Source organism: Neolamprologus multifasciatus, chromosome 19, assembly GCF_963576455.1.
Source record: "Neolamprologus multifasciatus chromosome 19, fNeoMul1.2, whole genome shotgun sequence".
In the NCBI taxonomy this organism is placed as follows: Eukaryota; Metazoa; Chordata; class Actinopteri; order Cichliformes; family Cichlidae; genus Neolamprologus; species Neolamprologus multifasciatus.
In genome coordinates, this window is record NC_140457.1 from 16,673,422 (window position 1) to 16,699,541 (window position 26,120).

The 26,120-nt window shown below is 39.2% G+C and overlaps 2 protein-coding genes across 3 annotated transcripts in view; both read left to right on the plus strand.

Annotated features, from left to right (window-relative positions):
- Positions 1-15,562, plus strand: part of stac (SH3 and cysteine rich domain) — a 29,677-nt gene extending 14,115 nt beyond the window's left edge. For both annotated transcript variants that reach the window (XM_085143304.1, XM_085143305.1), the window contains 8 exons: positions 3,052-3,133; positions 3,285-3,391; positions 4,149-4,230; positions 5,001-5,068; positions 8,108-8,205; positions 11,935-11,986; positions 12,495-12,632; positions 14,249-15,562. In XM_085143304.1, coding sequence (XP_084999430.1) covers positions 3,052-3,133; positions 3,285-3,391; positions 4,149-4,230; positions 5,001-5,068; positions 8,108-8,205; positions 11,935-11,986; positions 12,495-12,632; positions 14,249-14,347 — 726 coding nt within the window. In that variant the 3' untranslated portion in view covers positions 14,348-15,562. The remainder of the gene's footprint in view (positions 1-3,051; positions 3,134-3,284; positions 3,392-4,148; positions 4,231-5,000; positions 5,069-8,107; positions 8,206-11,934; positions 11,987-12,494; positions 12,633-14,248) is intronic.
- Positions 15,563-21,816: 6,254 nt separating this feature from the next.
- Positions 21,817-24,944, plus strand: LOC146496314 (antimicrobial peptide NK-lysin-like). The gene is made up of 5 exons (XM_085143306.1): positions 21,817-21,999; positions 22,111-22,187; positions 22,938-23,015; positions 23,095-23,249; positions 24,628-24,944. Exons 1-5 carry the CDS (start codon positions 21,951-21,953, stop codon positions 24,698-24,700), a joined length of 432 nt encoding a protein of 143 aa, XP_084999432.1. The 5' UTR covers positions 21,817-21,950; the 3' UTR covers positions 24,701-24,944.
- Positions 24,945-26,120: the final 1,176 nt, after the last annotated feature.

Consider the following 26,120-nt stretch of genomic DNA (forward strand, 5'->3'; position numbering starts at 1 on the left):
TTCAATGCCGCCAGCTTGGATTGTTGACTCTGGGTTGCTGGGGCTGAGTTGAGGGGGCATTCCAGATTTAACTTCTGACTGGGAACTCAGAAACTCTGACTTCTGACTTATTCAGGAACACAGCATTAGTGAGCTGATAACCAGCTTGAACTCACGTCAAACTTCTTACTCTGAGGACAAAGAGAGAGAGATTGGATTATTTATACAAGGACCGAGACACAGGTGAAGGGGATTACACGGGTGAAAACAATCAGGACAGTTGGTGGGAAGCAAGTGGGAAGCAAAACGAACACGAGGCATGAAGGAAACAGAGCCTCGAAGTAAAGTGGGAACCATCCAAAAGACAAATGCTAAACATGGAGACAAGAAGACTCACACTAAACATAAAGACTGAGATGGGGAACACTTGAGAACAGATGGCTAAGCATAGGAAGATGAGCTGGATGATGTAATAAAGAGAGAAACTCAAAGTAGGAACTGAAGCTAAAATAGCTAAAGCTAAAATAAAGCAAGACAAGAGACGGCTCAAATGCTAAAATAAAAGCTTATCTTACTACAGTATCAATGGAAACATGAACCAAAACACAGGATTGCAAAACTATGAAGCAAAAACAAAACTCAAAGACTCAATATTATCAAAAGTATACAGCAGCAGTCCAAAACCTCAAAAAATAGTGTAACACAAGGCAAAGTCAGAACCCAGAAACAAAAATCTCTTGGACCCAACCAAGAGCTACAGTGCAAAAGTCTTGAGCCACCATTCATTTCTGCACAGACTTCCTGGTATTAAACAGATAAGATTTGAATGTCCTTCAAGAAGCCAAAGACTACTTAATGAAATTAAAAAAAAGTTCATATGAATGTGCTCATACCAAATATTGACATTCAAGGTTTTCAAGCCAAGGTTTTGCCTTTTATACTAAATTTTCAAGAACTGTGTTTCTTTCAGTAATCACTACATGTTTTCCCTGTTTTTGTAAAAAAAAAAGAATCTTTCAAAGAAGACTTTGACATAGTGCTTTTTATGTGTTATGTGTTGACCTTTTACACGTGATGCAGATTACTTGAAGACGTGTTAGGATATAGCTATAATAATATTGTACTGATCCCTTCTAATTAATACATTTTCTGGATACTTCCAGAAACAAAACATTACATTTTCCTTGGACTATTTTCCCAATAAACAGGAAGTTGACAGATGAGTGTCTTTTTCCAGTTTTCTAAAGAAGTTTAGAAACTGCAAAGAAACTATAATTGTCATATACTGGATGGTTTGTAAAAGAAACCTAAGCTGTCTGTGACTTCTGGCATCGAGCAGTGAGTGGTATCACTTTGTTTGTTGCCACATGAACCAGATGGGCTCCAACGAGCACGCTCTTTTAACCTTTTCCTTAATGAGTTTGGCCCTGGAAGTCTGACGCCTCGTTTCTTGAGATGTGCCCGAAGCGCTCAGGGGTTGCTTATTTTAGCCACCTCATCACGAGAAGTGTCAAACGAAGAATTAATCAGGACTGATTAGCGACGCCGATTTCACCACCCGCGACTTGAGTACTCGAAATGTAAACAAACGGAAAAAAGGCAACCCTATGAGCAAGAAACGCGCAGTGAGCCGCACATCCAGTTGGGAAATTAAGCTGCTTTAAACAAGCAACACTGAAAACAGTACAATATCGATGAATTGCTGCAGTGTGTGAACATAAACTGCAAATATATACATTAATCATTACTGGGTGTGCTGTAGATGACACCGTCTCCAGGAACTAGGCATCATTTCAATCTTCTGTATGCTTACCAAGGATTCAGACCTGATGGGGTGGTATTGATTAGATGGAACGCAGGCAGGTAATAGATATATAAATGATAAATGTTTGAAGGCCTGGGAGATTGGGGGAAAACTTGACAGGCAGATAAATTACAATAAAAACTTTAGAAGTTGACCTTCTCGGTTTCATAGCAGTGAACTCCATGAACCAAAGTATTAGATTTGATCCTGTTTTCTACTGCTGCACATTCAGATTTTAACTCTGTGTAACAAATCCACTGCTCTGCTATCATGGTTGTGCACAGTTTTAAAATTATACATCATTAGCATGGAAAAAAAGTAAAGCTGAATAGGACTAATGTTGCTTCTCAGCCTCAGCTTAATGCAGTATTGAGTGTGGACCGAGTCTGACATCACTTTGTAAACAGAAACAGCCCCTTCAGCATCTGTGCTCCGCTCCGCCCTTCATCTGTCTCTCCAACTATCCTCTATATGTTCGTTTCGTCATTTGTTTTGCAGAGTAAGCCATAAAAGCACAGACCATTGACCACGTATTCATGCCTACACACTTTTTGGTGCTGCTGTAGTTATCATGTCATTATGGTGTGATGAATATTGTCAACATTACAGAGCGTTATCTGTGTATGAAAAACCCGTGATTAGTACTGGAATTGCTTTGTAGCGTTTGCCAGCTTTCCCCCTCTTTACCTTATGCACAGGTTACAAAACGCAACACATGATCGATCTTAGAAAATGATATTCCGTGTCCTCGAAAAAAGCCATTTAGCTGAGCAAGCTTCCAGTTTTGCAGTTAGATGCCGTAACTTCATTTAACAAACTGAATTAGGACAAAAGAGCACAGTGCTATTCAGTATCAGGTATGTTGTTACAGTTTTGATAGACTCACAATAGGCTTGTGAAAAATTCAAATTTGAATGAGCATCAATGTAAAAATGATACGACCGATTTGCGGGGTAGTTAGATTTAAATGTTTGGCGAATTCTTTTGGCAGGTGTAGGATTATCAGTATGAAATTGATGGGAATTGAGGCTTTAAAGGTTTTTCATATTAATATTAGGCTCTGCATTCATTCACAGTGTTTGACTTCCATCCTGTGCACCATCCAGTGTAGCAGAACTTTATCCCTATGAAGTGAGAGACACATTCAGAGACTCCAAACGAACAGAGTTATGTGCAGTATTTAATGGTCGGAGCACTTTGCTGCCTGCGGTGCTGTATATTGATTTGTCTCTAATGCCTGTCACCACTCTGTGTCTTTCTCGCTTCAGCCAAAAGGCTTTCGGCGGTACTACAGCTCTCCATTACTGATCCAGGAACAGTATGGCTGCATCAAAGAAGTCATGCCTATTGGTGAGCAGCTTATCATAGGATACGTTTGGTTCATTTCAACTTAATTCTCCCAAAACTGGGTTTCTAATTGAGCAGTTTCATAAAATCCACAAGGTTTTACAGTCTGGTAATTTGCCACATGGTTTTGTGTCTGTAACATGCTTTTCTAAAGCCTGCGGCAATAAGGTGGACCCCGTGTATGAAGCCCTGAGGTTCGGCACATCATTGGCACAAAGGACAAAGAGAGCCAGCGGTTCTGAATCTCCCCACAGAAACTCTGTAAGAGCAAGAGCTACCTCTCTCTACTTTTATTTAAAGATTTATTTATTTATTTTGCCAGTTTCTTTTTGTCCATATCATAAAGTATCCTCTTTATTGTGGCATATAAAGACTTTCTATCAGGAAATGGACTACACTTTATATTTTGTCTCACTGTAGCAGACACTGTGTAGCTGATGATCTAAATAGATATTGCTACTGCAGGGCTGTAAACACTACCAATAAAGGCAGTCTGGTCCAGACCTATGACAGGAACTCTCACGTTACAGCTCTGAAGATGAATTAAAATGATTGTTTAGCCAAAGTCCCTTCCGGCCTTCTTCCATCGGCACGTTTAATGCACAGGGAAATCTGTTCTTCATATTGTATCACTGCTAATGTAAGCTAAACTGCATGAGCAGTCTGGATACGCACCTTTGTATGATGACATTTGAAAGCTGTTGGATTAGGGCCAGTCTGTCCTGTCCTCTGCAGCTGTTAGTGAATGGGTGTATGTGTGTGTCAGTTGAGGCTTACAGAGACAATGTGATCTCAACGGGGGTTCTCATAATAGTTTCCAAATGTAGACTATGAAACAGCATGTTTACTGCTCTCCAGACTCCCAGATAGCTGGTTATTCTGTAAAAAAGAATGGATTTTAACTAATCCTGTGCTCAAACCTTCAACTATCTATCTAACTAATTAGTAGTACATCATTCCCTCTCTATTTCTGCACTTATCTAATTGAATTTTGCCCGTTCAATTTTTGTCTTTGCAGACCAGTGATTTGGATAAGGTTCCAGAGGAAGTTGTGGCTCACAGCAGCAGGCAGGAGCTGTCGAGAAAACACAGCGATGATGGTGAGTATTCACTGCAGTACACAGTGTGCATCTGGATTAATGCCACGTAGTGACAGGAAAAAATGCACCGCTGTTGCTCTTCCCATAAATGAGAGAATTAAAGAAGGTTGCAACATCAGATTCTCCATCTATGAACCATCAACGAAATTTTCTCCTTATTCTCCATTAAAGTCAGTCTTTAAAATAAGATGTTCTGTGAACTTGTCTGTGTTCTTTACTGTGCTTAGCTCTTGATTCAGCAGTGGGCGGGGTTTTCCAGCTGTACAATAGCATCTGTAGTAAAGGGCAATGCAGTGACCCTTTATACCCAGAGTATTAAGCCTAAGACGATAGAACTAAAGACTACAAAAAGAAGACATTGTTTTGGAAAATGCTGTTTGAAGCATGGTAATAATACTGCTGAACTAACCGAACAAAAGAAGAAATGACTTCACTTTTAGTTTGTGTCATGTGCTCGCCTTCCAACTGCTCTTGTTTTATGATTAGCTCAAGCTAACAGGGAAAAAAGCTAATTATGTTCACTGAAAACTGTATGTGGATTTCTATGATCACAGTAATGACACTTAGATTTGAAGTGCCACTTTCAGGCCAATGGTTCCCGCTGCAGACATGTTTATGCTCTTGATTTAGTCTTGATTTTCTTCCACATGTGACAACATTAGATCCATTTTTTGCCTTCTGATGCAGTTATATCCTGCTACTTTAAAACTAAATACAACTTTATTCAGACTGTTTAGTTGGGCAAAGTTCATTTTGTGTTGTTTTCTCAGTTTTTACGGTCATTGAGAACGGGACAGAGCAGTACCACCACCCAGAAAGAAAACCCGACAGTTTGCAGGTGAGAAACCATTATTTCACATTTTATAATAGATTGGTTTTCCGTGCATGTGCACGAGTATACTACAACACTGAGAAGTACTGTTCTTGGAATACGAGTTGATGTGGATTGATGTTGTCGTTTTATATGCAGGAAAGAGTTTGAGTTTTTTTCTTGCACGGTTTCTTTTTTCCTTCTTAAATCTATGTAAATGTCAGATGGACAGACAGACAATCCCTATTTATAAGTAACACGTGTTCCTCAAAGCCAAAAAGCACAACAGCTGTCGGTTGTTCCAGCCCAGTTTGTTCTTCGGAAGCCGCACGAGCTTCCAGTTTAGTTTAAAAACAGACATCTGAGGTACAGATTGATTTTTCACATGCAGATACAATTTGTTGTCCTTTCACAAATTACAAAAAAGCTTTTTAGAGAAGCACTAAACTGGTAATTATATAGGTAAGAGCGAGAGAAAGTAAAGTGACTGCATCCTATAACTGTCTTTTCAGCAGTTTCACAAGTCAGCAACTCGGACTGTGTAGTGAACTTTTTCACATTTTCCCTCTTAGCTTTCACAACGTTAGTGTTTTTTTGGAGCTCAGTTCCCGAACTTTCTGGCTCACCTGAGAATTGATACCCTGCCAGCCCGTTCTTCATCTCCGCCTCCATCGTCACTGCTAAATTTCCCAGGACTTCGGGGGAGCACTCTCTTTTCTCTTCCTGCCGTAACAAATCAAACCCGGTCTGACACGACCACTGGCCAGCGCTGATATAGACAACTCTTGACCTTGGTGTTTGGATTCGGTCTGTTTATTCTCCACAGTATAGATGCAGTGCAAAATTAATGCCAGAGAAAGAAAAAGGTTAAACCTCTGTGAATGTCTTATCGCCCCCTGTGGAGCAGCCATGAATATTTCATTGGCATATTTCAACTCTTCTCCTCCTCTCTGCCTTTTCCTTCCACGCTGGAATTTGTGGGAGAGGTGTTCTTAGTATTGATGCTCTTTGTAGATATTTTCTATGTGCCGCCATCTATTCTGTTTACTTTTATTGCTTAACATGTTTATCTCCGTTGTCAACAATGGAAAAAGACCACAGATAGTCAGACAAACACAAAAATGAGCAAATATCCGTACAAGGGAACACACATGCACAGATGCACGTATAAACACCTCGACTCTGCAATATAATCTAGCAGTCCAGTCGTCCATTTCAGAGCTTGAAATGCATTGTGCAGTGTTATCAGGCTAGACCGAGCACAGCTGGCAGCAGGCTGTTTGTCTGTCAGCCGACAGCTCCATTAGCTCAGGCTGGCGGACAGACAGATGGAGGCACTGCAGGGTAATGAGCAGAGAAAGGAAAAAAGGTTGAAAACGGCTTCTTCCCTTGAGAAGGAGCAGTTTTCCAATTGAGATGAGGGACTCGCGGTCTCAAATGGGAACACATGACAGGATGGCCATCTGTTCACACTTTTCAGGTTTAGTGTTAAATTCTCAGAGATCAATAGCCAGTAAAATGGTCTGATTCTTGCTGATTAATGACATCTTTTTGCTTCTATTCTCTTTTTTTCTTGGTACCTTCTCTGTTTTCTTTTAAACTGCTGTGGCCTCTGCTCATTCACTGCTGCTGGACACATAAAATGTATCATCATTTGGAAGCAACTCATAAAAATACTGATAAATATCATTCAGGCCCCAGACCTGGAGCCTTTAAGTATCTTTCAGCTGTTTTTATCTTTATTTTTTGCAGCTTTGCTGTTTTGAATCAGCCTTAGCTCTAGACAGCAGGCAGCTGATTTAATGAAGATTTTCTGATGGCCCACTTTATTTGCCCACTCAGCAACAAATGGCATGCCTAGTTAGAGCTGGATCGTTCCAACAGGAGTTGTAGCCACCAGAGCTGAAGACAGCACTCGACTTACACTCGTTAGATGGCCAGCATAACACGAACATAACACATAACACAGTGATTCCTAAACAGAAGATGCTTATTCAGTTGCCAGAAGTTTTGTTAAAATATGAACTATTCCAGTTAAACTACTAACTGAGTGTGCATGAACAGACCTGACAATTTGAGTAACTGAGGTTATAGTTTATAGAGATTCACAGATTCACAGATCCAGATTTAAAACTCTGTTTTTCGCCCTAAGACTGTTCAATCAAGCTCCAACCTCCCACGATCCTGATATAGGGCTAAAAAAACTGATGTTTGAATGAAAGATTAAACAGTAAGTATACAAGTAGTATCTATAATGAGCTTTTTTACATTTGTCCCTGCTTCTTATTTTGATAGCTCTCTTGCAAAGGAGATTTTTATCTCACCCAAACCGACCTCACATCCACTGATCCCGGCGGCCACAACATCGGGACCTCACAAGGCCTGTGAGCTGCTCCTAGTTAGTTGTAATGGATCGCCACTGTCTGATGGAGTTTTCACCCAGAGGTCACAGAGGCACTTTTCCTCGTGGCCGCAGATAACTAAGCTCATCCATCACCCACATTTCCAGTCCACATGGTCGGTGCTGGGGGAGAACAAAAGACCAAAACCCACTTTTGTCATTACTGTAAAGTGCCACGATTATAGAAAAGTCTCCTGCTGTCCTAAAACAGCTATTATCCTTTTTTTCTTTTCTTTTTTTTGCATTTTCCTTGCTGTTACCATGCAAAAAGAGGGCAAGTTATTGTTTGGATGGATTTCATGGGCACAGCAGGCACGATTCAGATTCAAGGTGATGAAACGGGAAAACACACCCACCAGGTTTTATGAGCAGGTGTGAATAGCGCCAGAATGGCTAATTGTGCTAACACCTCTCTGAGAACTTCCTCTCCACCCACAACCATGTCCTGTTTAAACTTCCCAAGTGTTTGTAAGAAAAAAGAAAAACCCCGATCTTTCTCCCACTCATGTTGATGGAGGATTAAAGGGAACAGATTGTAAAGCAACTTAAGCAGCTCCTCAGTCTATCAGTGTGCTGTAAATACACTAACGTGAATGCCAAAAGACTATTTTAAGATATGACAACAGAGAAAGTAGTGTTAGACTGCATTTTGGTCTGTCTTGTAGATGGAGCAGAGCATGCTACAGAAAGACGTCCTCAAGCTCAACACGTATGTGGCCTTGTACAGCTTCACCGCCCAGGAGAGCCACGACCTGGAGATGAGGTGAGCGCACGTACACACACATGCACACACGCTCTAATAATAAGAACACCTGCACAGGAACTTAGACTGTGAATTAATTGACTTTGACATATAGTGATTTCTTTAGATAGATTTCTCTTTTCTTTAAAATAAGAAATAGAAGCAAATACGAGGCTCACGCACTGCAACCCAAACATGATTTATCTTCACTGAAATTTAAGTTAAACTTTCCGAACAAAACAGATGGAATTCAGCGCTTACTCATATCCTCAAAGGGAAAGGAAGCAAGGGAAAATTGAAAACACAAGAAGTCATGTTGCTCAATTCCACTTTGTTCTCTCTTTATCTCGTGTCATTTTTATCTTATATGGACTAATTACTGTCTTCAGAGACAAGAATGGATTCACAAAAGGAACTAATTAGTGCCCTCTTTTTATGTAACACTCCTCAAAGATTTATTTCTCTGGTGTGGCCTCATTAATGTTACCTGGGTGTGTGCCAGCATTATTTATTAATATCAAATCTGTTACATGTCTTCTTAGATTTATCTTCAGAGAGTATGACGGTCTTTGAAAGTCCATTTATAGATCCTTTAAAGGGTCCCTTCAGTGTACCAGGCACACATGCTGTTTCTGAAGGATAACACTGAGTTTATTGTAGTTAAAATGATGAGACATTCATACTTTTCAGGTCAGCGCAGAAGCAGATACTTGCATAATTTGGGCACAGATGCCAAAAGCCTCACTTGTTCGTGTATTGTTCACAGTTTGCTCCATACCGATTAGACATTTTAGTTATTAGTAATTACTAAATGTAATTACTAATTAGTAACATTTAGTAATTGGCTATTAGTGGTGGAAGAAGTCCAGCACTAATTGCTTGAAATAGGTTGTTTTGAATTGTAATAAGAATGTAAACAAATAATTTGAAATTCAATCAATTAAAGCAAAATACTAATTTCAAAAACTGCGTTTAAAGTGTCAGAAAATGCATGATATCTAAAGGCATTACATTGTGGAGCTTGTCTGTCATTTTCCCATTTTCACAGTGACCACCACTCCATCTACACTATTGTTTTGGTAGTTTTTAATTAAATCCCGAGACAGCGATCACCTAATGGGTCACCCATGGTGTCCAAATTTGACTCAAAGTCAAAGTCTCATTGGTTATTTTCAATGGATTTCCCCTCAGTCATTAGTTTGTGCAGCACCAAAACCAGTGACACTTAAACTTTAGTGCTTCATGCTTTAAAATAACCTTTGAATTATAATGGATTATGAGCTCGATAACATCATTGATGTTTATGTTGCTCATAGTACAAATAAGTTTGTAAGCTCAGCCATGGCATCAACACAATCTTCTCAGACATTATTCACATATGCATTATTCTAATTTTGAACACTTAGTCAGACAATATTGTGTTATGATAGTATATGAAAACAAATTTCTGACTTTTATACTAAGCAGACTTATTTTGAGCTTTTTAGCCTTTATTTTTGACCGGACAATAGAATAGAGAGGAAAGCGTGGAAACAGAGGAGAGCGAGGAAAATGAAATACATGCAGGAAAACCATCACTCCTAGTTCTGCCTGAGCTTTCTTCCTGTCAAAAGAGAGTAAATCCTTCCCACTGTCACCAAGTGCTTGTTCAGAGGGTGTCGTCTGATTGTTGGGGTTTTCTCTCTGTTATTTTCGGGTTTTTAACTTACAAGAAAACGTGCCTTGAGGTGACTGTTGTTGTGATTTGGTGCTCTACACTATCCCTCTGAACTGAACTGAACTGAACTGGTCGCCTGCTCAGCCCAGTGAGCAGTCATCTCCCCTCGCTCTCTCCCTGCTTTCCTGTCGGCTCTCTACACTTTCCTATCGATAGAGCCAAAAAATAACATAGTATTTCCTAAAATGTTGGCGCAGACTCATTTTAAGCAGAACAGGTCAGTATTTTCTGAAAAAGTTGTATTTTTACTCAGTTGTATAAAGCATTTGCATTCTATTTTTATCCTATTGTACATTTTATTCTATTTATTCTACTGTACATAGTATTTTATTGTATTCTATTCTGTACAGTTGTGTACAGTATTTTATTCTTATTGTATTCTAATTTTGCTATATAACTTTTGCACTGTCCACTTCCTGCTGTGACAAAACAAATTTCCCACGTGTGGGACTAATAAAGCTTATCTTATCTTATCTTATCTTATACACAAGGCAACAAGTTGACAGTCTGAGTCAACTTGTTCTTCTTGTTGCTGAGACTCGGGGGGGGGGGGGGGGGGGGGGAAGCTGGTGTTTAATTTCCAACCCAGCCTGTGAGTTCACTGTCTGTGCATTTCCAGACATGCCTGGTTCATGATGTCAGCAGTTGTTTTTGTTTTTGGTTTTAACAAACAACTAATTAAAATCACCTGATGTAGCACCGGTTGGTCTGTGGTCAGAACTGAAAAAAGGTTGCATTTCTGACCCAGAGCTACACAGCTTAGGCGTCCTCAAAAACATATTTAAAAATTGCATCCAAAGATTTATTAACATTGACAGCAGACGGTGATTTTTACGCACACATAGTTGAAGAGTAATTTAAAGTAGGCAGAGCTTCACATGTCTGGCCTGCCTTTTTATCAGTCTGAAACGAAGGGTCCAGGTTTTACTCCCTGCCTTAAACATGACTGATTGGGCGTCATACTTTGAAATAGGCCCTCGGGAAAGAACAGTCCTTCAGCCTAAGTGCCCATTTGTTCTTGCTCTCGCAGAAATCTTCTGAGGATTTAAGGACAAGCGAGCAGAAGTGCACTTGTTCTTTTCATCTCTTTCCTACATGCACACAGTCGTGGGTCGCTCCCCTCCCTCGTCGAGAAAAAAACTTCAGTCGTTACACTTCATTTGAAATTTATTCATCTCAAGTACTTCAACTCCTCCAATGCATTTATTTCAAATCTATTTTCTTCTTCTGAAAGGCTGCATGAGGGTTTTTTCTTCCTCAGCTGGGCTTATTTCAGGCTGTAATCAATACCTCAAACAAAAACACATAAAACAAAGATGATTGAACTGATTCCTTATTCAGAAAGTTCACATTTCATTTTAATTTTAAAGTGTGTGTGGGGGGGAACAGGTTTATGATTAGTTTCACTTTCCACCACACGCTTTGATTACTTGATTACCTTTGGCCGCAGTGATTGTAATGATGACAAATGTTTTTGCAGTTTAGCAGCACAGCAACCCTCTTCTCGCTTTCACGGCTCATTTTTTTTCATAATTAAATTATTTGAAGGTAACATTTCCCCTGCTTCTAATTGGAGCATTAATCTGCATTGTTGCCATCACCTCTGAAGATTTTACAGTGTTGGGCACTTTGCGTTTCTCACCTTCCATGAAAGGTGTTTTTTTGTGAATCGTTTCCTTTTTGAATCACAAAAGGAAGTAAAAGGAAGACAATTACATAAACCAACACTTGGCACTGCTGCGTTGGTCCTTTAGATTTTTATTAGTCAAATTTAGCCCGTAGCTTTGAACAGATGTTTGTAATTATGGCACACAGGGCAGTGGGATAGACTGATTCATGCATTTCCTGGATGGATGAAGGAAAATTACTCGGAGCAAACGGAATTTAGGGGCATTACATGCCATTTAAATGTGAAAATACCCTCTCTATCGAAGTCTAAATATCAAAGGGATCATTATGTTTCCAATCAGTGATGGATTTGAGTATTTCTCCTTTGTTTTCAAATAATTCATGGATGTTTTCATGTATTGCAGAGCAGGAGACAGGATCTTGGTGGCCGATGACTCCAATGATGACTGGTGGAAGGTAGGTATTACATCACTGTGTTATAGCAAAGTTTCAGTTTAAGTTCTTTTTACACAAAGCCAAGAAAAAGCCTTAAAAGAAACAGACCGATAAATGATATAAGTCTGGTTGTGAATTATAGGAGCAAGGAACTCGGGACACAAATGCATAACAGATAAATTAGGGAGACGAAAGGGCCGATTGCATGACGGCACAGAGACAGCCTGTCGCCACCAGACCATGAAGAAAATCATCACGCATTTTAACACCATTGTGCTCTGTAGGCTGTAGATAAACAGAGACATCTGGCTAGTTTGGTCTTTAAACAAGAGATACCAAGGAAAGAGGCAAACATTAGCACCTGATGAAGCACCTGCATGCAATGTGAAAACATCATACTGAACCTAATACATGATTTACAACAGCATTTACTCTAAAGGTGTGTGGACGTTTTTTATCAAGGCTTCAATGTAATCGTGCCAAGTTTGAACCCTCTAATGTCCTGCTGTTTTATGACTCCTTTTTTCAGGGTGTAATTGAGGACAGGATCGGATTCTTCCCAGCAGCCTTTGCTCATCAACTGCGGGCTGGTGACCAAGTCTTCAGGTGTAACAGGACGTTCATCGGCTGCAAGGAACAAGGCCAAATCACCCTGAAGGAGGGACAGGTACTGCAGGCTTGAGCAGATGTGTCCTCGTGGGCGATGAGTAAAAGCTGTTTTAATCTCGAGACATTATAGTGAAGTGTCCAACGGCAAAACGTGTAATAGACATGAAATGGGCACTCATACAGAGATTGCATTACCAGCAGGGAAAGACAATATATTTAAAGCCACAAAAAGCGTACTAAGTACATTCCAGGGTCCTTAATGGTCAGAGTCGATTAAGATAGGGGGCTGATCTGGGTAAGCATGCGAGAGGTATGACACGACCACCTTTGGCTCATTGTAGATTCACCAGATAATTAGCTACTGTATTCTCACATAAAAGCGATTGGACACCAAAAATGTTTCTTCTTTTCACGCGAGAAGCTGAGAACAGTTCCGAGCTGCAGTGATTATGATAAAGTGTTCTAGGAGGGAACACGGGACTTACGTCGGCCTGGATCCAAGCTAGTCTGTAATCGGGTCAGGTATGGGAGATGTTTTGCTGTAACACATCTCAGGTCTGTGTGTATGTTTGATATCAGGGTGGATTCAAGTACACTCTCTTCATCAAGGCGTATAACACAGTCGTACATTTTCAGCTACAGCTGCGTAAAGGATAGGCGATAGAGCTGCATGCTTTGGTGGCAGTGTTTGTTTGGGTCAGGTGCAATTTATGTAAGTCAGATTTGGAATATGTCCAGTATTGATTTTTTTAATGCAATGCTAAAGAAAACTGCGAACAGTCGTTCTTATGATCAAAAGTAAGGATATGGGTCCTTTTCATGGCACTTGTGGAAGCTTTTAGTAGTCTTCGGGCTTAACATTAGCACGATTCATATAGGGAGCAACATCTTCATTTTGGGTTGGGGAAGCAATGACCTTATTATGGATACTAACATTTCCACATTAGGCCTGTATCTAATTCACGAGCACACTCCAGCTACTACATTGCATCTGATTCATATTATCCAGCAGCTCTTCAGACATCGTATTACCTTCCTGCTGCTCCCGCATTGCCTCTTACCTCCAGTGACTCTTCAATTGTAGACAATTATTCACTGAAAAGCTCAAGTGGATTTGGCAGACAGAGGAGCATAATGGCTGCACTTAAATCAGGGCCCCTTTTTCCCACAATGCTGTCCAGGGCATGTTGGGACTCTGAGGAGATTTAAAGTAAGCAACCCCCAGTGGAGATTTAACCACCAAACACAAAATGATACTATGACCCACTCACTCTCCTTCCAGCCTCTCAATCCCAAGGGAAGCTGTTAGGGAGTATTCAGATCAAGCTTGCAAACACAGTGTGCTCTGACCTATTGTGAGTGTCAGTGAGGGAATTAGCTTGATCATGTTATGATCTTATTTCCTTAAAACACACTCCTGCTGTCTATAATTGACTATTAGTTTGATAGCCATTATGTATTTTTAAAAGAGGCAATTTATAACTCTCATAAACAACTCAATAATATACATTCTGGATTTGTCTTATTATGGCTATGGTTTTCCAGCATCTTACCTTCCAGTAACTCAGAATGGATCCATAGTAAGACCTGTTTGTGCTTTATTAGGTACTATTTTCTGATTAACTGCTTTTTACATGTCCTGTTTGTCAGTAAAATTTTTCTTCTGGCTTTCAGATCTGTGTGAGCAGCGAGGGCGAGCACAGCGGCTTCATCAGAGTGGAGAGCGGAAAGAAGAGGGGCTTCGTGCCCTGCGATGTCCTGGAGATCATCTGAGACAAACTTTCAGAAAAATGAAGACCGAGACGGAGAGAGTCAGAGAGAGAGAGAGATCAGGATGAGCCACCTGGAGGAGTTCACCCCATCAGAAACTGGAGTTCGAACTCGTAAAAGCAGCGCTTGTTTTATCAGCGCGCCTTCCTCTTTGTTCCCTCTCGAATCAAAAGAAGAGATGGGATGAGAAACTGCTTTTTGTTTGCAAGGAGACGGGAGATCACTGTGTCACTGGATTTTATTTAAATTTATCCTAGATGGGGTTTGTTTTTTAAAGATTTCCCCTTAGTTCTATCCAGCCTGTTTACTTTTTGAAAGCAGGGCTAACATTTTAAGCCTAAAACACAAACACATGCTTGAATGATTATTTTTCAGTATATAAATGGAAGTCCTTCAAATAATTTAGTTTCTCATGCTTTTATATTATGCTCCAAGCCAAAATAGAGTAAATGCAACATAGTGTAAGCTCTAAGATGGCTATTTTGAATGGCAGAGTGCACATCATGGGAGGGCAATGGAAAATAAACTGAAATGAACACATACGAGCAACTTGTATAAACTGCTTACTGCAAAATTAGATTATTTAAGCCTCCAGTTTGTCCTTTGTCTCTCTACAGAGTCCTCCAAAAAAAAGTAACACGTTTCTCTTGTAACAGGTACGAAACAGCAAAACGCAGGAAGTTAAAGAAAAGCGCATAAGGGAGTAATTTCAAAAGAGTTTGTAATTCTCTGTGGTCTTCCAAAATAATTGCCCGCACACTCCCAAGCTTCACTGTCCTTTCACCATCTTTACTTTCAAGACTTGTCTCAAAATTATTATTTTATCCATCGATTTATTATTTGCTTTAATATTTCATCAAAGATTTACAGTATGGCAGTATAATAGGAACAGAATAGTGTTTTTAATGATCACAATGTTTTGATCTGCTGGGAAAGGCCTGTGGAGAAAACGTGTAACTAAATGACACATTTCTAGTTAGCGTGTTAACTTCAAATGTGCTAACTGGTGTGCTTTTCCTCCTCCTCGGCACAGACTCTCATGAGCGGGACTTCATATTCAGTTTATAGCCAAGTGCATTTACAGCAAGCTGTTGCATCAGAGTAGATATAGTATATCTGTTAAAGGCTGTTCTGCACTGAAACTTGGCTTTATTGAATGTCCAAGGAAGCTTAACTGTACATAATATATGTACAAAAATAAAATTCTTTATTAAAGTATTCTGCAGAGAGTTATTCCCGAAAAGCTTCATGGTCGGTCTTCTCGTCTCACAGCAAAACGATTATGGGTCCTGTTCAGGATGTACCCTTCCACTCACCTTATGATAAGCTGACATAGGCCACAGTTATAGGCACAGTTTATTCTGACTTTCAGTGGAAGTGAATGGTTGTGACTCATTTTATTTGGCGTGCGAAACAAATTCATCTTTGCAGCAGTATCAGAAAATTACTTAGAAGGATATGTTTCATTTATCTCACACTTACTTTTTCTTGCTCTTCACATCAGTTTCCAAACTGGCAGCTCAAAGGTTGCAATCAAACATCAGAGAAAAAAATCTATGTTGAGTTTTAGCTTAATGTATTCTCAGGTATTTAATGCTAAAAATTAGGCTAAATGAGCAACTCTTTAGGACCAAAGTCTTGTTTAGTAGTGCCTAAAGCGCCTTGAGACGACCGTGGACCCATTCTGATTTGAGAAAGAATGAGCCTTGATTGTGTACAAATACTTTTTATACATTTGTACACAAATACAAATAAAAGGTAAAAGGTAAAAGTTGATATTGGGTTTGTGGGTTGTCTGCTTTGCATAGACCATGTCGTTGTTTATAATGTATAATCACAAAATGTCTAAATGTACTGACACTTTAGACAAACAAAGAGTAAAATAAGGAAGAGAAGGGGGCTAAAAGTTCGGTATTTGCAAGAAAATTGTGACGCATGGATGTTAACGATCTTTAAATGGAGCCTGTTAACAAAATGTAACCTGTACACTCTTTTAAAGGACTCTTTTAAGTCTGTAAGCAGTCCTGGTTTATTCTTGTGTGATCTAGCTCAAAGCAGAGTCAGTGCACATCCTGCATTCTGAGAATCTTATTGCACATTTAGAGGCTTCAGCAGCTCCATTAAGCATCTGCTCACAAGTTTAAATAGTTGCCTAACTATAGACGTTGAGACAACCACAAACAATTTGCTATTTTGGTGTTTCCTAATCTTCCTGTTCTTTGTTTGTGAAATTGCTAACGCCCACCAGGTCATCACTGCAGGGCGCCATCAGGTCTCATATATTTGACTGCAACGCCCCCTGGTGGCTGATTACAGTAGAAACAACCGTTTGAGGTGAGGCGAGGAACACACAATGAAGGACAGGCTGTAGGAAAGCCAGATATTAATTATAACGAATGATTATGCAAAGCTGTGTATAAACACACAGAAAGTGAAAACAGGGGAATGAGGAAGAAACAAGCTTAATCTTAAAAATAGAGAGGGTGTCTTTCTCCCAAATTGAAACTGGGAGTTGGTTCCAGAGAAAAGCAACTTGAAACCCGAAGGCTCCCATTCTAATTTTTAGGAACCACAAAAAAGTCAGGAGTCTGAAAGAGGAGTGCTCTGAGAGAGCATCACTCTGAGCTGTTTCTAATTTTAGAGATACTGTCGAAATGCAAGAAGGCAGTCCTACGCATTTGTTTAATATGCGCATTGAAGGAGATATCCTGGTCAAAATAATTCCTTACAGTGCACTAGGTAATGCACTAGGTATCTGCTTTGACACCATATTTGCTAAAAAAAACAATATGGTAAATGGCCTGTATTTGTATAGCACTTTTACTAGTCCCTAAGGACCACAAAGCACTTTACACATCCAGTCATCCACACACTGGTGATGACAAGCTACAGTGTAGCCACAGCCACCCTGGGGCGCACTGACAGAGGCGAGGCTGCCGGACACTGGCGCCACCGGGCCCTCTGACCACCACCAGTAGGCAATGGGTGAAGTGTCTTGCCCAAGGACACAATGACCGAGAATGTCCAAGCCGGGGCTCGAATCGGCAACCTTCCGATTACAAGACGAAGTGCCAACTCTTGAGCCACGATTGCCCCGATAACCTCATATGAGGCCATCTGGGCCTGTCTGTCTTTAAGCCATAAGTCTAACTAATCAATGTATGCCATCGGATGTCATGGAAAGATAAAGGTGGGTGGAAATGTATACTATGCCTTGTAATTGTACTGCCTAAGACAAGCAAGATCAATGTAAATAGTACAGAACTGGTCCTAGCACAGAACCCTGTGGAACTCCATAGTTAACAAAAACTGGAGTCTGTTCGGAAATTCTGATTTATTCCACTGCAGTGCAGCACCTTAGATTCTGATTGGCTACTCTGATAACCCCCAATTAAAACCTTAATATCTTCAGCATGGACACCTCCTCAACCTGCCCTTTGGTTGGAGCTACTGCCAAATGTTTAATGTTCTCAACAAAACAAAATAGGAACTCACAAACTGTCCAAAACTTAACTGTCATAACTGACAAAGTGTCTGTTTTGAGCTCATGTTTTCTGAACTGATATTTACTGATACTAATATTTTCAGTGGTCACATGGATTAGCTGATTGTCCCACAGCTTGACTGCTTGCTTTTTACCTCATTGTTTGCACAGGATCTTGACTACCTGCTCAGCACTAAGCAACACACAGTTGCTTATGAGCAGAGTGAAAAGGTTAAAGAGCCATTCACCGTGTGCTTCCTGTATTTATCACATATTTCTATATTTATGCACTTTTAAAAGAATTTGAAGGGGGTTCATGCGGATACTCGCATTTTTTTCATTCGGATTAGTTTTTCAATTCTTTCACATCGTGTCATTTCGCACATACGCTGCATCTCTGACTCACAAATGTATATGGAGATGTACAAAATGACAGCACTAACTGTCAGCAGCAACAAGACTTCTTGTAAAAATTTTTGTTTTCTTTTCATAAATTTGCCAAGTGTGCATTTAAAAGAAGGCACGTACATCATGTGCTTGAATAGGTGTGATGCAGGAAGGTGGTGGTGGTCTGTGTTTCCTTTTCAGCTGTTAACCCATAAAACCCTCATGGGTACATAAACCTTTACAATCAAAATACATATTTAAATTATACATGTGAGCAAATATGAAAAGTGGTATGTGGTGTGAGAGGTCCAACATGCACCCTAGTAGTGATTGATGGTGGTGGTGTGGAGACCGAGACCTCGAAAAGCTTTGACGTTAAAAAGAAAAGCCTGACAACACCACCTTGGGAATTTTTAATTTAAAACTAAACTAAGACCATCAAGAAAGAATTAACAGCTGGATGTGGTTCAGATCATTAAGAAGCTGTGTGTTATTAGAAATATTGATCTGCAGGGCCCTGGGTTCAGAGTGCAAACATGCTGGGCGTCAAAGATGGCTTTATGATATTTGCAAATAATTGCATTCCGTTTAAGGGTCACATATGTAGTAAAATAAGCCCTGATACAGTTGACAAACAATCTCCATAAGCTGAAAAGAGAATAAAAGGCCCACAAAACAGCTGTGATGAAACAGCGTGGACAACTATGAGTCCTGCCATCACCATCGGCCTTCTCTTGCTCTCCACAAGTAAGAAAAGCATCAATATTTACTAAACCTTAATGATAATTCAGCTACTTTTCTAAAGCATGTTCTATTTCTTAGCTTTTGTTAAGTCATGGAAGTCTCTGAAGGTCCAAACTGTGCAGAAGCATTTTCCACAGCAGTTACGGCAACATGAAAACAAGAAAGGTGACCACAACAAAGACCACAAAGAGGAGGTGAGAAAGCTAAAACTTCCTCTGCAGAGATAGTGACTCACTGACATGTGAGCACATTACATTTATTATATTCATCCAAACATAGGAGTGCTTTTTTTATATTGAAAGCGTTTTTCTTATCTGAGACTTTTAGCTTATTATGCAAGTAAAGCAGGCTAAAAGATCTCAAAAAGCCACACATGATGTGATCTAAAGAAATAACTAAGAAACAACAAAGTCATCAATATCTATAAGTCTGGAACAAGTTGCTATTTCTAAGGCTTTGGGACTCTGGTGAACTACAGAGAGAACTGTTATCCACAAATGGGAAAAGAGGTGAGAAAACTTCCCAGGAGTAGCTAGCCTACCAAAATTACTCCAAGAATGTACCAATGACTCATCCGGGAGGTCAATGAAGAACCCAGAACAACATCTAAAGAACTGCAGGCCTCACTTGACTCAGCTGAGGTCAGACTTTATGATTCAACAAAAAGAAATAGTGAAAAGACAAAAGCTGAATTTTCTGGAAGGTTTAAATTTGGCTACATCCGGCAAAAAACTAACACACTATTTCATAAAAAGAACATCATACATGGTGGTGGTAGTGTGATTGACTGGGGCTGCTTTGTTGGTTCAGGACCTGGACAATCATCAGTTCATCTCCTGAAACTCAGGTATGCCTACGTCAGATGTGAAAAAGTAATTGCCCTCTAAACCTAAACCTTTACAGTTTATATACATGCATAAGTTATTTTGGCGTAACCTTGAAGAAACCCATAGTGAATCTGTTAATTTACTATTTTAAATGTATTTACTTAAAGAACAAAATAAGGAGGCCTTTAATGTCAGACTTCTGAAGCTGGGCTAATGGAGGATCTTAAAAACGGTAAAAAAAAATCAAGTTGATCAATGTCTTAACAAACAACCACTCTGCCCAGACCATATGTGCTAATCTGAAGCTCTGTAAGCATTTCATTGTTGCACAGTTTAGTTGGACATCTGCATATTAAGCATCTCCACCCTCAAAAATCTACTAGCACTTACGCTACTCTCATGGGGCCCAAACTGTTTGCTGACACCTTTGACTGATGAAAGTTCTCCACAAGTTGTATGACTATCTGACCATCTTTGAGTCATTTATTCATTCTGCAGTGCCGTGGGATGCTGTTGTGTTAGTGGGGAATTACAGATGCATGCTGTAAGCAACATGCAGCAGTTGTTCATTTTAGGTATTCCTTTCCCCTCCTTTGTGTTTCTGATATGGAAGCTGTAGTCAGTGGTGAGCTATGTGTACGTATTGTGTTTTCACATTACATTTTAAAACTGAAGCTGGAACTTGATTCACAGGGAGTGAATCTTATGCAGCCTACCAGAGACAAACGAATGTTTGCAGGTGCATCACTACTCACCCAGCAGCTGCAGCAGTTGCAAAATTAGTTTTTTATTTCTGCGATGTCCTTAACATTCATTCATTTTCCTATGTGTATACTTATCATGAGACTGATACTGACATTCACAGTTAAATAGTTGCTTTTTAGCATGCACACTATAAGGATATTGGCTCATTAGTCATCATCCAAAAAGAATTACAATCTTCTATAACCACTAAGCCATTAACTGTGCAATTGCCAGAGATTTATAAGAATAATAAGGAAGTCTTAAAAATTATTTCTAAATTTTACTCAGAATGTTAGCTGTGTTAACAAGTGATTATTAACACTAAAACTGAATATGTAACTGTGGCCTATTTGGGTGTGATAAAAAAAAAAAGAGCTAAAAGTGTAAGTAGTGTCAAGATAACTGCTAATGTCTAGTCTGACAAATAATATGTTCCCCAGTCTAAAACGAGCACTTGGCCATAACTTTGAATAAAGGTCATTAACCCACACAGGTTCCATCTGGAAGTTGACTCCTCTTCTTCTTGCTAAGAAAATTGAGGTATGCATGCTTTTTTCATACACTTCCTTTCTTCCTATCAACAAGCTGCTAATGAACCCTTCTTCTTTCTCACCTTTGATCACTGACAGAAATTTAGAAAGTCCACTTGGGCAGCTTTGAGTCACCACACCGGACACAAATACCTTTATAACGTCAAACATTACGTTGGAGGAAGTTATTCGTTTAGAGGCAAGATGAGAATATGTATGCACACAGTTATGATTACCCCTGTACTCATCAGTGTTGGATTTATTTATTTATTTTAAATGACTGCAAAACTGGCAAATATCTAAACCCACATTCATGGATCAGTTATGGGTAAAATTACATATATATAATATATACCATTAATCAGTGGCTAAATAGCAAGGGCTTTAACAATAAGTCAGAAACACTGTGAAATACAAGTCAAAAAGCAATAACAATACCACATCTATATATTATATTATAGTCAATTTATAATCAGTTTTCTCTGAAATTCTACTGTTAACCAGTCACAAAAACCTCTAAAGTGATGTGAGAATATTGTGCATAAAAGCATCGCCCTGCTCTAAATGTGGACCACACACTAACTGTTATTAGATTTTGCAAAACTTAACTAAATAAATTAAATAAAGACGGTCATATAAACGTTAATATTCAAATAAGAGATAAAATATTGCTCCAAGATGCCATTGCCTTTTATGTTAATAAGGAAGTGCACTGACTGACTAAAAAAGACAAATCCAAATATGTAGGTTGTTGCGGTGGTGTGTATATTTTCTGCTCTGTGGTAACTGGGTTTGAATTTCAGAAATGTACATGTGCAACCCATGCACCTTTTTCTATATAAAAGCATCTATAACCACAGATACTCAGGCATCATCTCTCACTGGCTGCGATGGAAACATCTTCACTCCTCCTTCTGTGCCTTGTGGCAGCATTTTCAGGTGTGTACCTTAACACTTGTTTGCATGAGAATGGATATGAAACTGCAAAATCACCGATGTGTCTTTATGACTTAAATTGTAATTTGTCATTTCTACTTGTTTGAATCGCAGTCTGTGCTGTCCATGGACGGACCTTAGAGGTCAGCATCGATGATAAAGAGGACGTGGACATCGAAGTCTCGATGGGGGTAAGTGGGGTTAATGTTACCGCTTTAAAGAATTGAGGTTGCACTTGGAATATCAGAGGTGGCACTTCGCGGTCTCTGTGAAAAATCTGAACTTTTTCATTTCAACTTAATTTCTAAGTCAACCTGACTAAAGAAAAAATACGACTTATGATCAGTAATGGTAGAAGTATTCAGAGTTTACCTAAGTAAAAAAAAAGATCCCTGGCACAAGTGAATACAGTGAATTTAAAAGTGAACTTAGTAAAAGAGAAAGAGAAACAAAGAATAAATATATTAATAATTGTTTCACCAAGTAGGATCCATTGTCTCAATGACTTATCAAACTACTTTTCCACTTGGGATGGAGATGCAGGGTACACTGTGGTCAGACAGCCAATCATCATCATCACGTGAATGCCACAGAGACACACAGAAACATTCACTCTCACATCCATGCCTTTTTTTAAAAACGTATTTTATATTTTTATACATCATTATTATTAATAAACAGCAGTAAACATACAGCATATCACAAATATACCGATACAGTTGTGGTCAGAGGTTTGGATACACTCATCTTCGGCATGAATATCCAGGATTTTTTTTTTTTTAAGGATTCCTTTGAACTGTTTTTTTTTTTCACCATGGTGCAAAAATTGAAAGATATATGTTGTTTAATGATTCCAACCTGGAAAAAGTACTGCTAAAATTAAAATCTTATTTAGAGTCACCAATAAACCTAACATGCATGGGTGTCTCTTATATTTGCAGCTTCCAGGAAATTGCTGGGCTTGCAAGTGGATTTTAAACAAGATGAAGAAATTTGCAGGACCAAACGCCACTGCAGAGGTAAAATGTCTCATAGAGTACCTGCAGCAGTTAACGGCATCATTCAGTCAGAACAGTAATGCAAGTTTTACTTTCACAGAGCCTGAAGTCAAAGTTGCTCTCTATCTGCGATGAAATTGGACTCTTAAAACCTTTGTGCCGCAAATTTGTGAAGGTCCACCTTGAAGAATTGATCGAGGAACTCACGACAACTGATGATGTGAGGACCATCTGTGTCAACACAGGAGCATGCAAGTAAGTTCCCACTATTTTGTCTTGTTGATCTGAAACCACATAGTTTAAATCAGGGTTGATCTGAATGGTTTCTGCAGCACTGCAGAATTTTAGAGATAGCTATGGGACCAAAGTAGCAGTTTATAAGTAGGAGCCCTAAAAACACAGACCAGCGTGAATTTTGAAGTGCTGGCTTGTTTATGGGAAAGACACAGAAATATGCATGCAAAATAATCTATGCATCTAAATCCCAGAATAAATAAATATCTCTCTCTGTCCAGTTCAGGTTTATCTGTCATGCTAACCTAGATTTGCTAATCTAGATTTCTTCTATCTGCTACACTTGCAGAATGACTGGTAGGGAACGTTCAGTAACACTTCAGTGGGTTACCAATACAATTACAATGAAAGCGTTACTGTCGATACTTTCAAAGAGAGCGCGGTGACAAGATTGCCTCTAACAGATGTGAACTTCTTAGAGAAAAAGAGTTTTGCAGCTGACCGTGTTGCATATGCATTTCAGAGTTTTGGGAGGAGAATATTTAAAGCGCACAAACAGATTTAATAACGTTTGCGACATGAAATCTACTAATCGTTGCACTGATATTTCACGCCGGAAAAGGGAGGTTAAGGTATTTTGCTCTTAAATTTGAAGGCGTCTGGATGAGAAAAAAAAATAGCACAGCTTTTGTAAATAACCCGGAAAACTGACCACTCTTATGCGCGCTATTTGGGGATCACGTGTGTAAAATCAAATGTTGGATTGAGTCCTTGCGGAACAGAGATTAAAGTGAAGTGCTACCAGAAGTGTGAATCATTTCCTTATCTCTGGGACGTGAGTTGATCCAACAGTCTCAGGTTAACAGCGTCGGGTTTTCAACGCTAGGGTCTCCACGCGGCACAAGTTGGCCAAATCCTCATTCAGACTCACAGTAGATGTTATCCACAAGGACCGAAGCTGGACACAATCACATTAAAATAAAAATTTAAAAAGGCATCTGTTCCCAACGTGCTCGGTAGTCTCTCTTCACTCACAGGCTCGTGCGTTCTCTTCCCCCCGTCTACTTCCACCAGCGAGTGGCGCAGTGGTGCAGCGAGTGGCTGTCTCTGGTAAATTTGATAAAGGGACAATACACCAAATAGAAGCGTGCAAAATAACAACAGCAATGTTATTTATGAGTGCAAAACACAATTCACATTAGATTATATTAAAGTGGGTTACAGTTCATCTTCATAAATGTCTCAGCAGTGTTTACTTCACTTTGTTACAACTTTAACTTCAGGTGATAAATGCTAAATACATAGGCTAGCTTCAACATGCAAACATACCTTAATATTATCTGTAATAGCTCATTATATGTTTTTAATGTTTCTGTTTGTTTTGATTTGCTCTCTTTAGCCCAAAGGAGGTGGACCTGTTTTTTTATCCAGAGAAGGGAGCTCCACGCATTGAAGTTAAGGAGTTTCACTGACTTCATCTGCATGAAAAAAATCCACAGCGGCTTTGGAAAAAACAATCATAACAATTCATCCCAGTAGCATTTGCCAATAATTAACTAATTAGTTTCTTCTTCTGCTTTCTTTTCAAACTGCATCAATTTACCTTTATTTCCTTTGCGATGCCTGTAATGGTACGTTCAATTTCTTTATCTGTATCTATGCACTGGTATCGCAAATAAACCGCTGAAATCATCACATTGACTCTGTTTTGTTGTTGTTATTGTTGTTGTTTTCCAAACCAAACTTCAGAGTAACCATTCTGATCAGAGATATGAATGCCAGCACTGTCGCTATGATGCAGCAGCACTTCAATAAAGTCATGCACATAAATTTGAAACTAAATTTTTCAGGGGGGACTTTGTTGAAACCTTTAATCCTGTAAAGAAATCCATGTAATGATCATTTAAATATTAAGAGCAAAAGAGGAAAAGCATTCATTAATTCATTCAGCCCGTCAGGCTTCACCATAACAGGATGCTGGTGTGTGCTGCTAATATCCTCAGGCAAAGACCATTATTTCTTCTTGGTGTGGCATGTGTCAGTGAAAATGATGACTTAGTGAGCTGTCTGTGTCGTTCTTGAACATTTCGCCAGCAAATAACTTTGCATGAAAAAACTAAAAATAAATAACCGATCATGGGTCAAGTGTCTAACCAGAGAAAAACATTCTATGCAAAGTCTCGATCGTAGATAAGTTTTGTGGCCCACAGCTGTAGCTCAAACTAAAGATTCCCACACTGTGCTCATCATCAACAGTAGCATCATTTTACTTTGCTTAGAGCTAATTAGCTTTAAAAAAAAAAAAAAACATCAGGTTAATAAACATTCACTCTCACATCCATGCCTTTTTTTTAAAAAACTAAAAAAAAACGTATTTTAATCATTATTATTAATAAACAGCAGTACACATACAGCATATCACAAATATACAGATACAGTTGTGGTCAGAGGTTTGGATACACTCATCTTCGGCATAAATATCCGGGAATTTTTTTTTTTAAGGATTCCTTTGAACTGTTTTTTTTTTTTTTTTTCACCATGGTGCAATAATTGAAAGATATATGTTGTTTAATGAAATTAACGTCACCAATAACCCTAACATGCATGGGTGTCTCTTATATTTGCAGCTTCCAGGAAAGTGCTGGGCTTGCAAGTGGATTTTAAACAAGATGAAGAAATTTGCAGGACCAAATGCCACTGCAGAGGTAAAATGTCTCATAGAGTACCTGCAGCAGTTAATGGCATCATTGTTTTTTTTGTGTTTTCCAAATCTAAATAAAACTTCAAGTTCAGAGTAGCCATTGTTATCAAAATATGAATGTTCAAACTGTCACTGTGAAACAGGAGCACCAAAGCTTTTGTTGAGTCAAGTCATGCACATACATTTTTAGT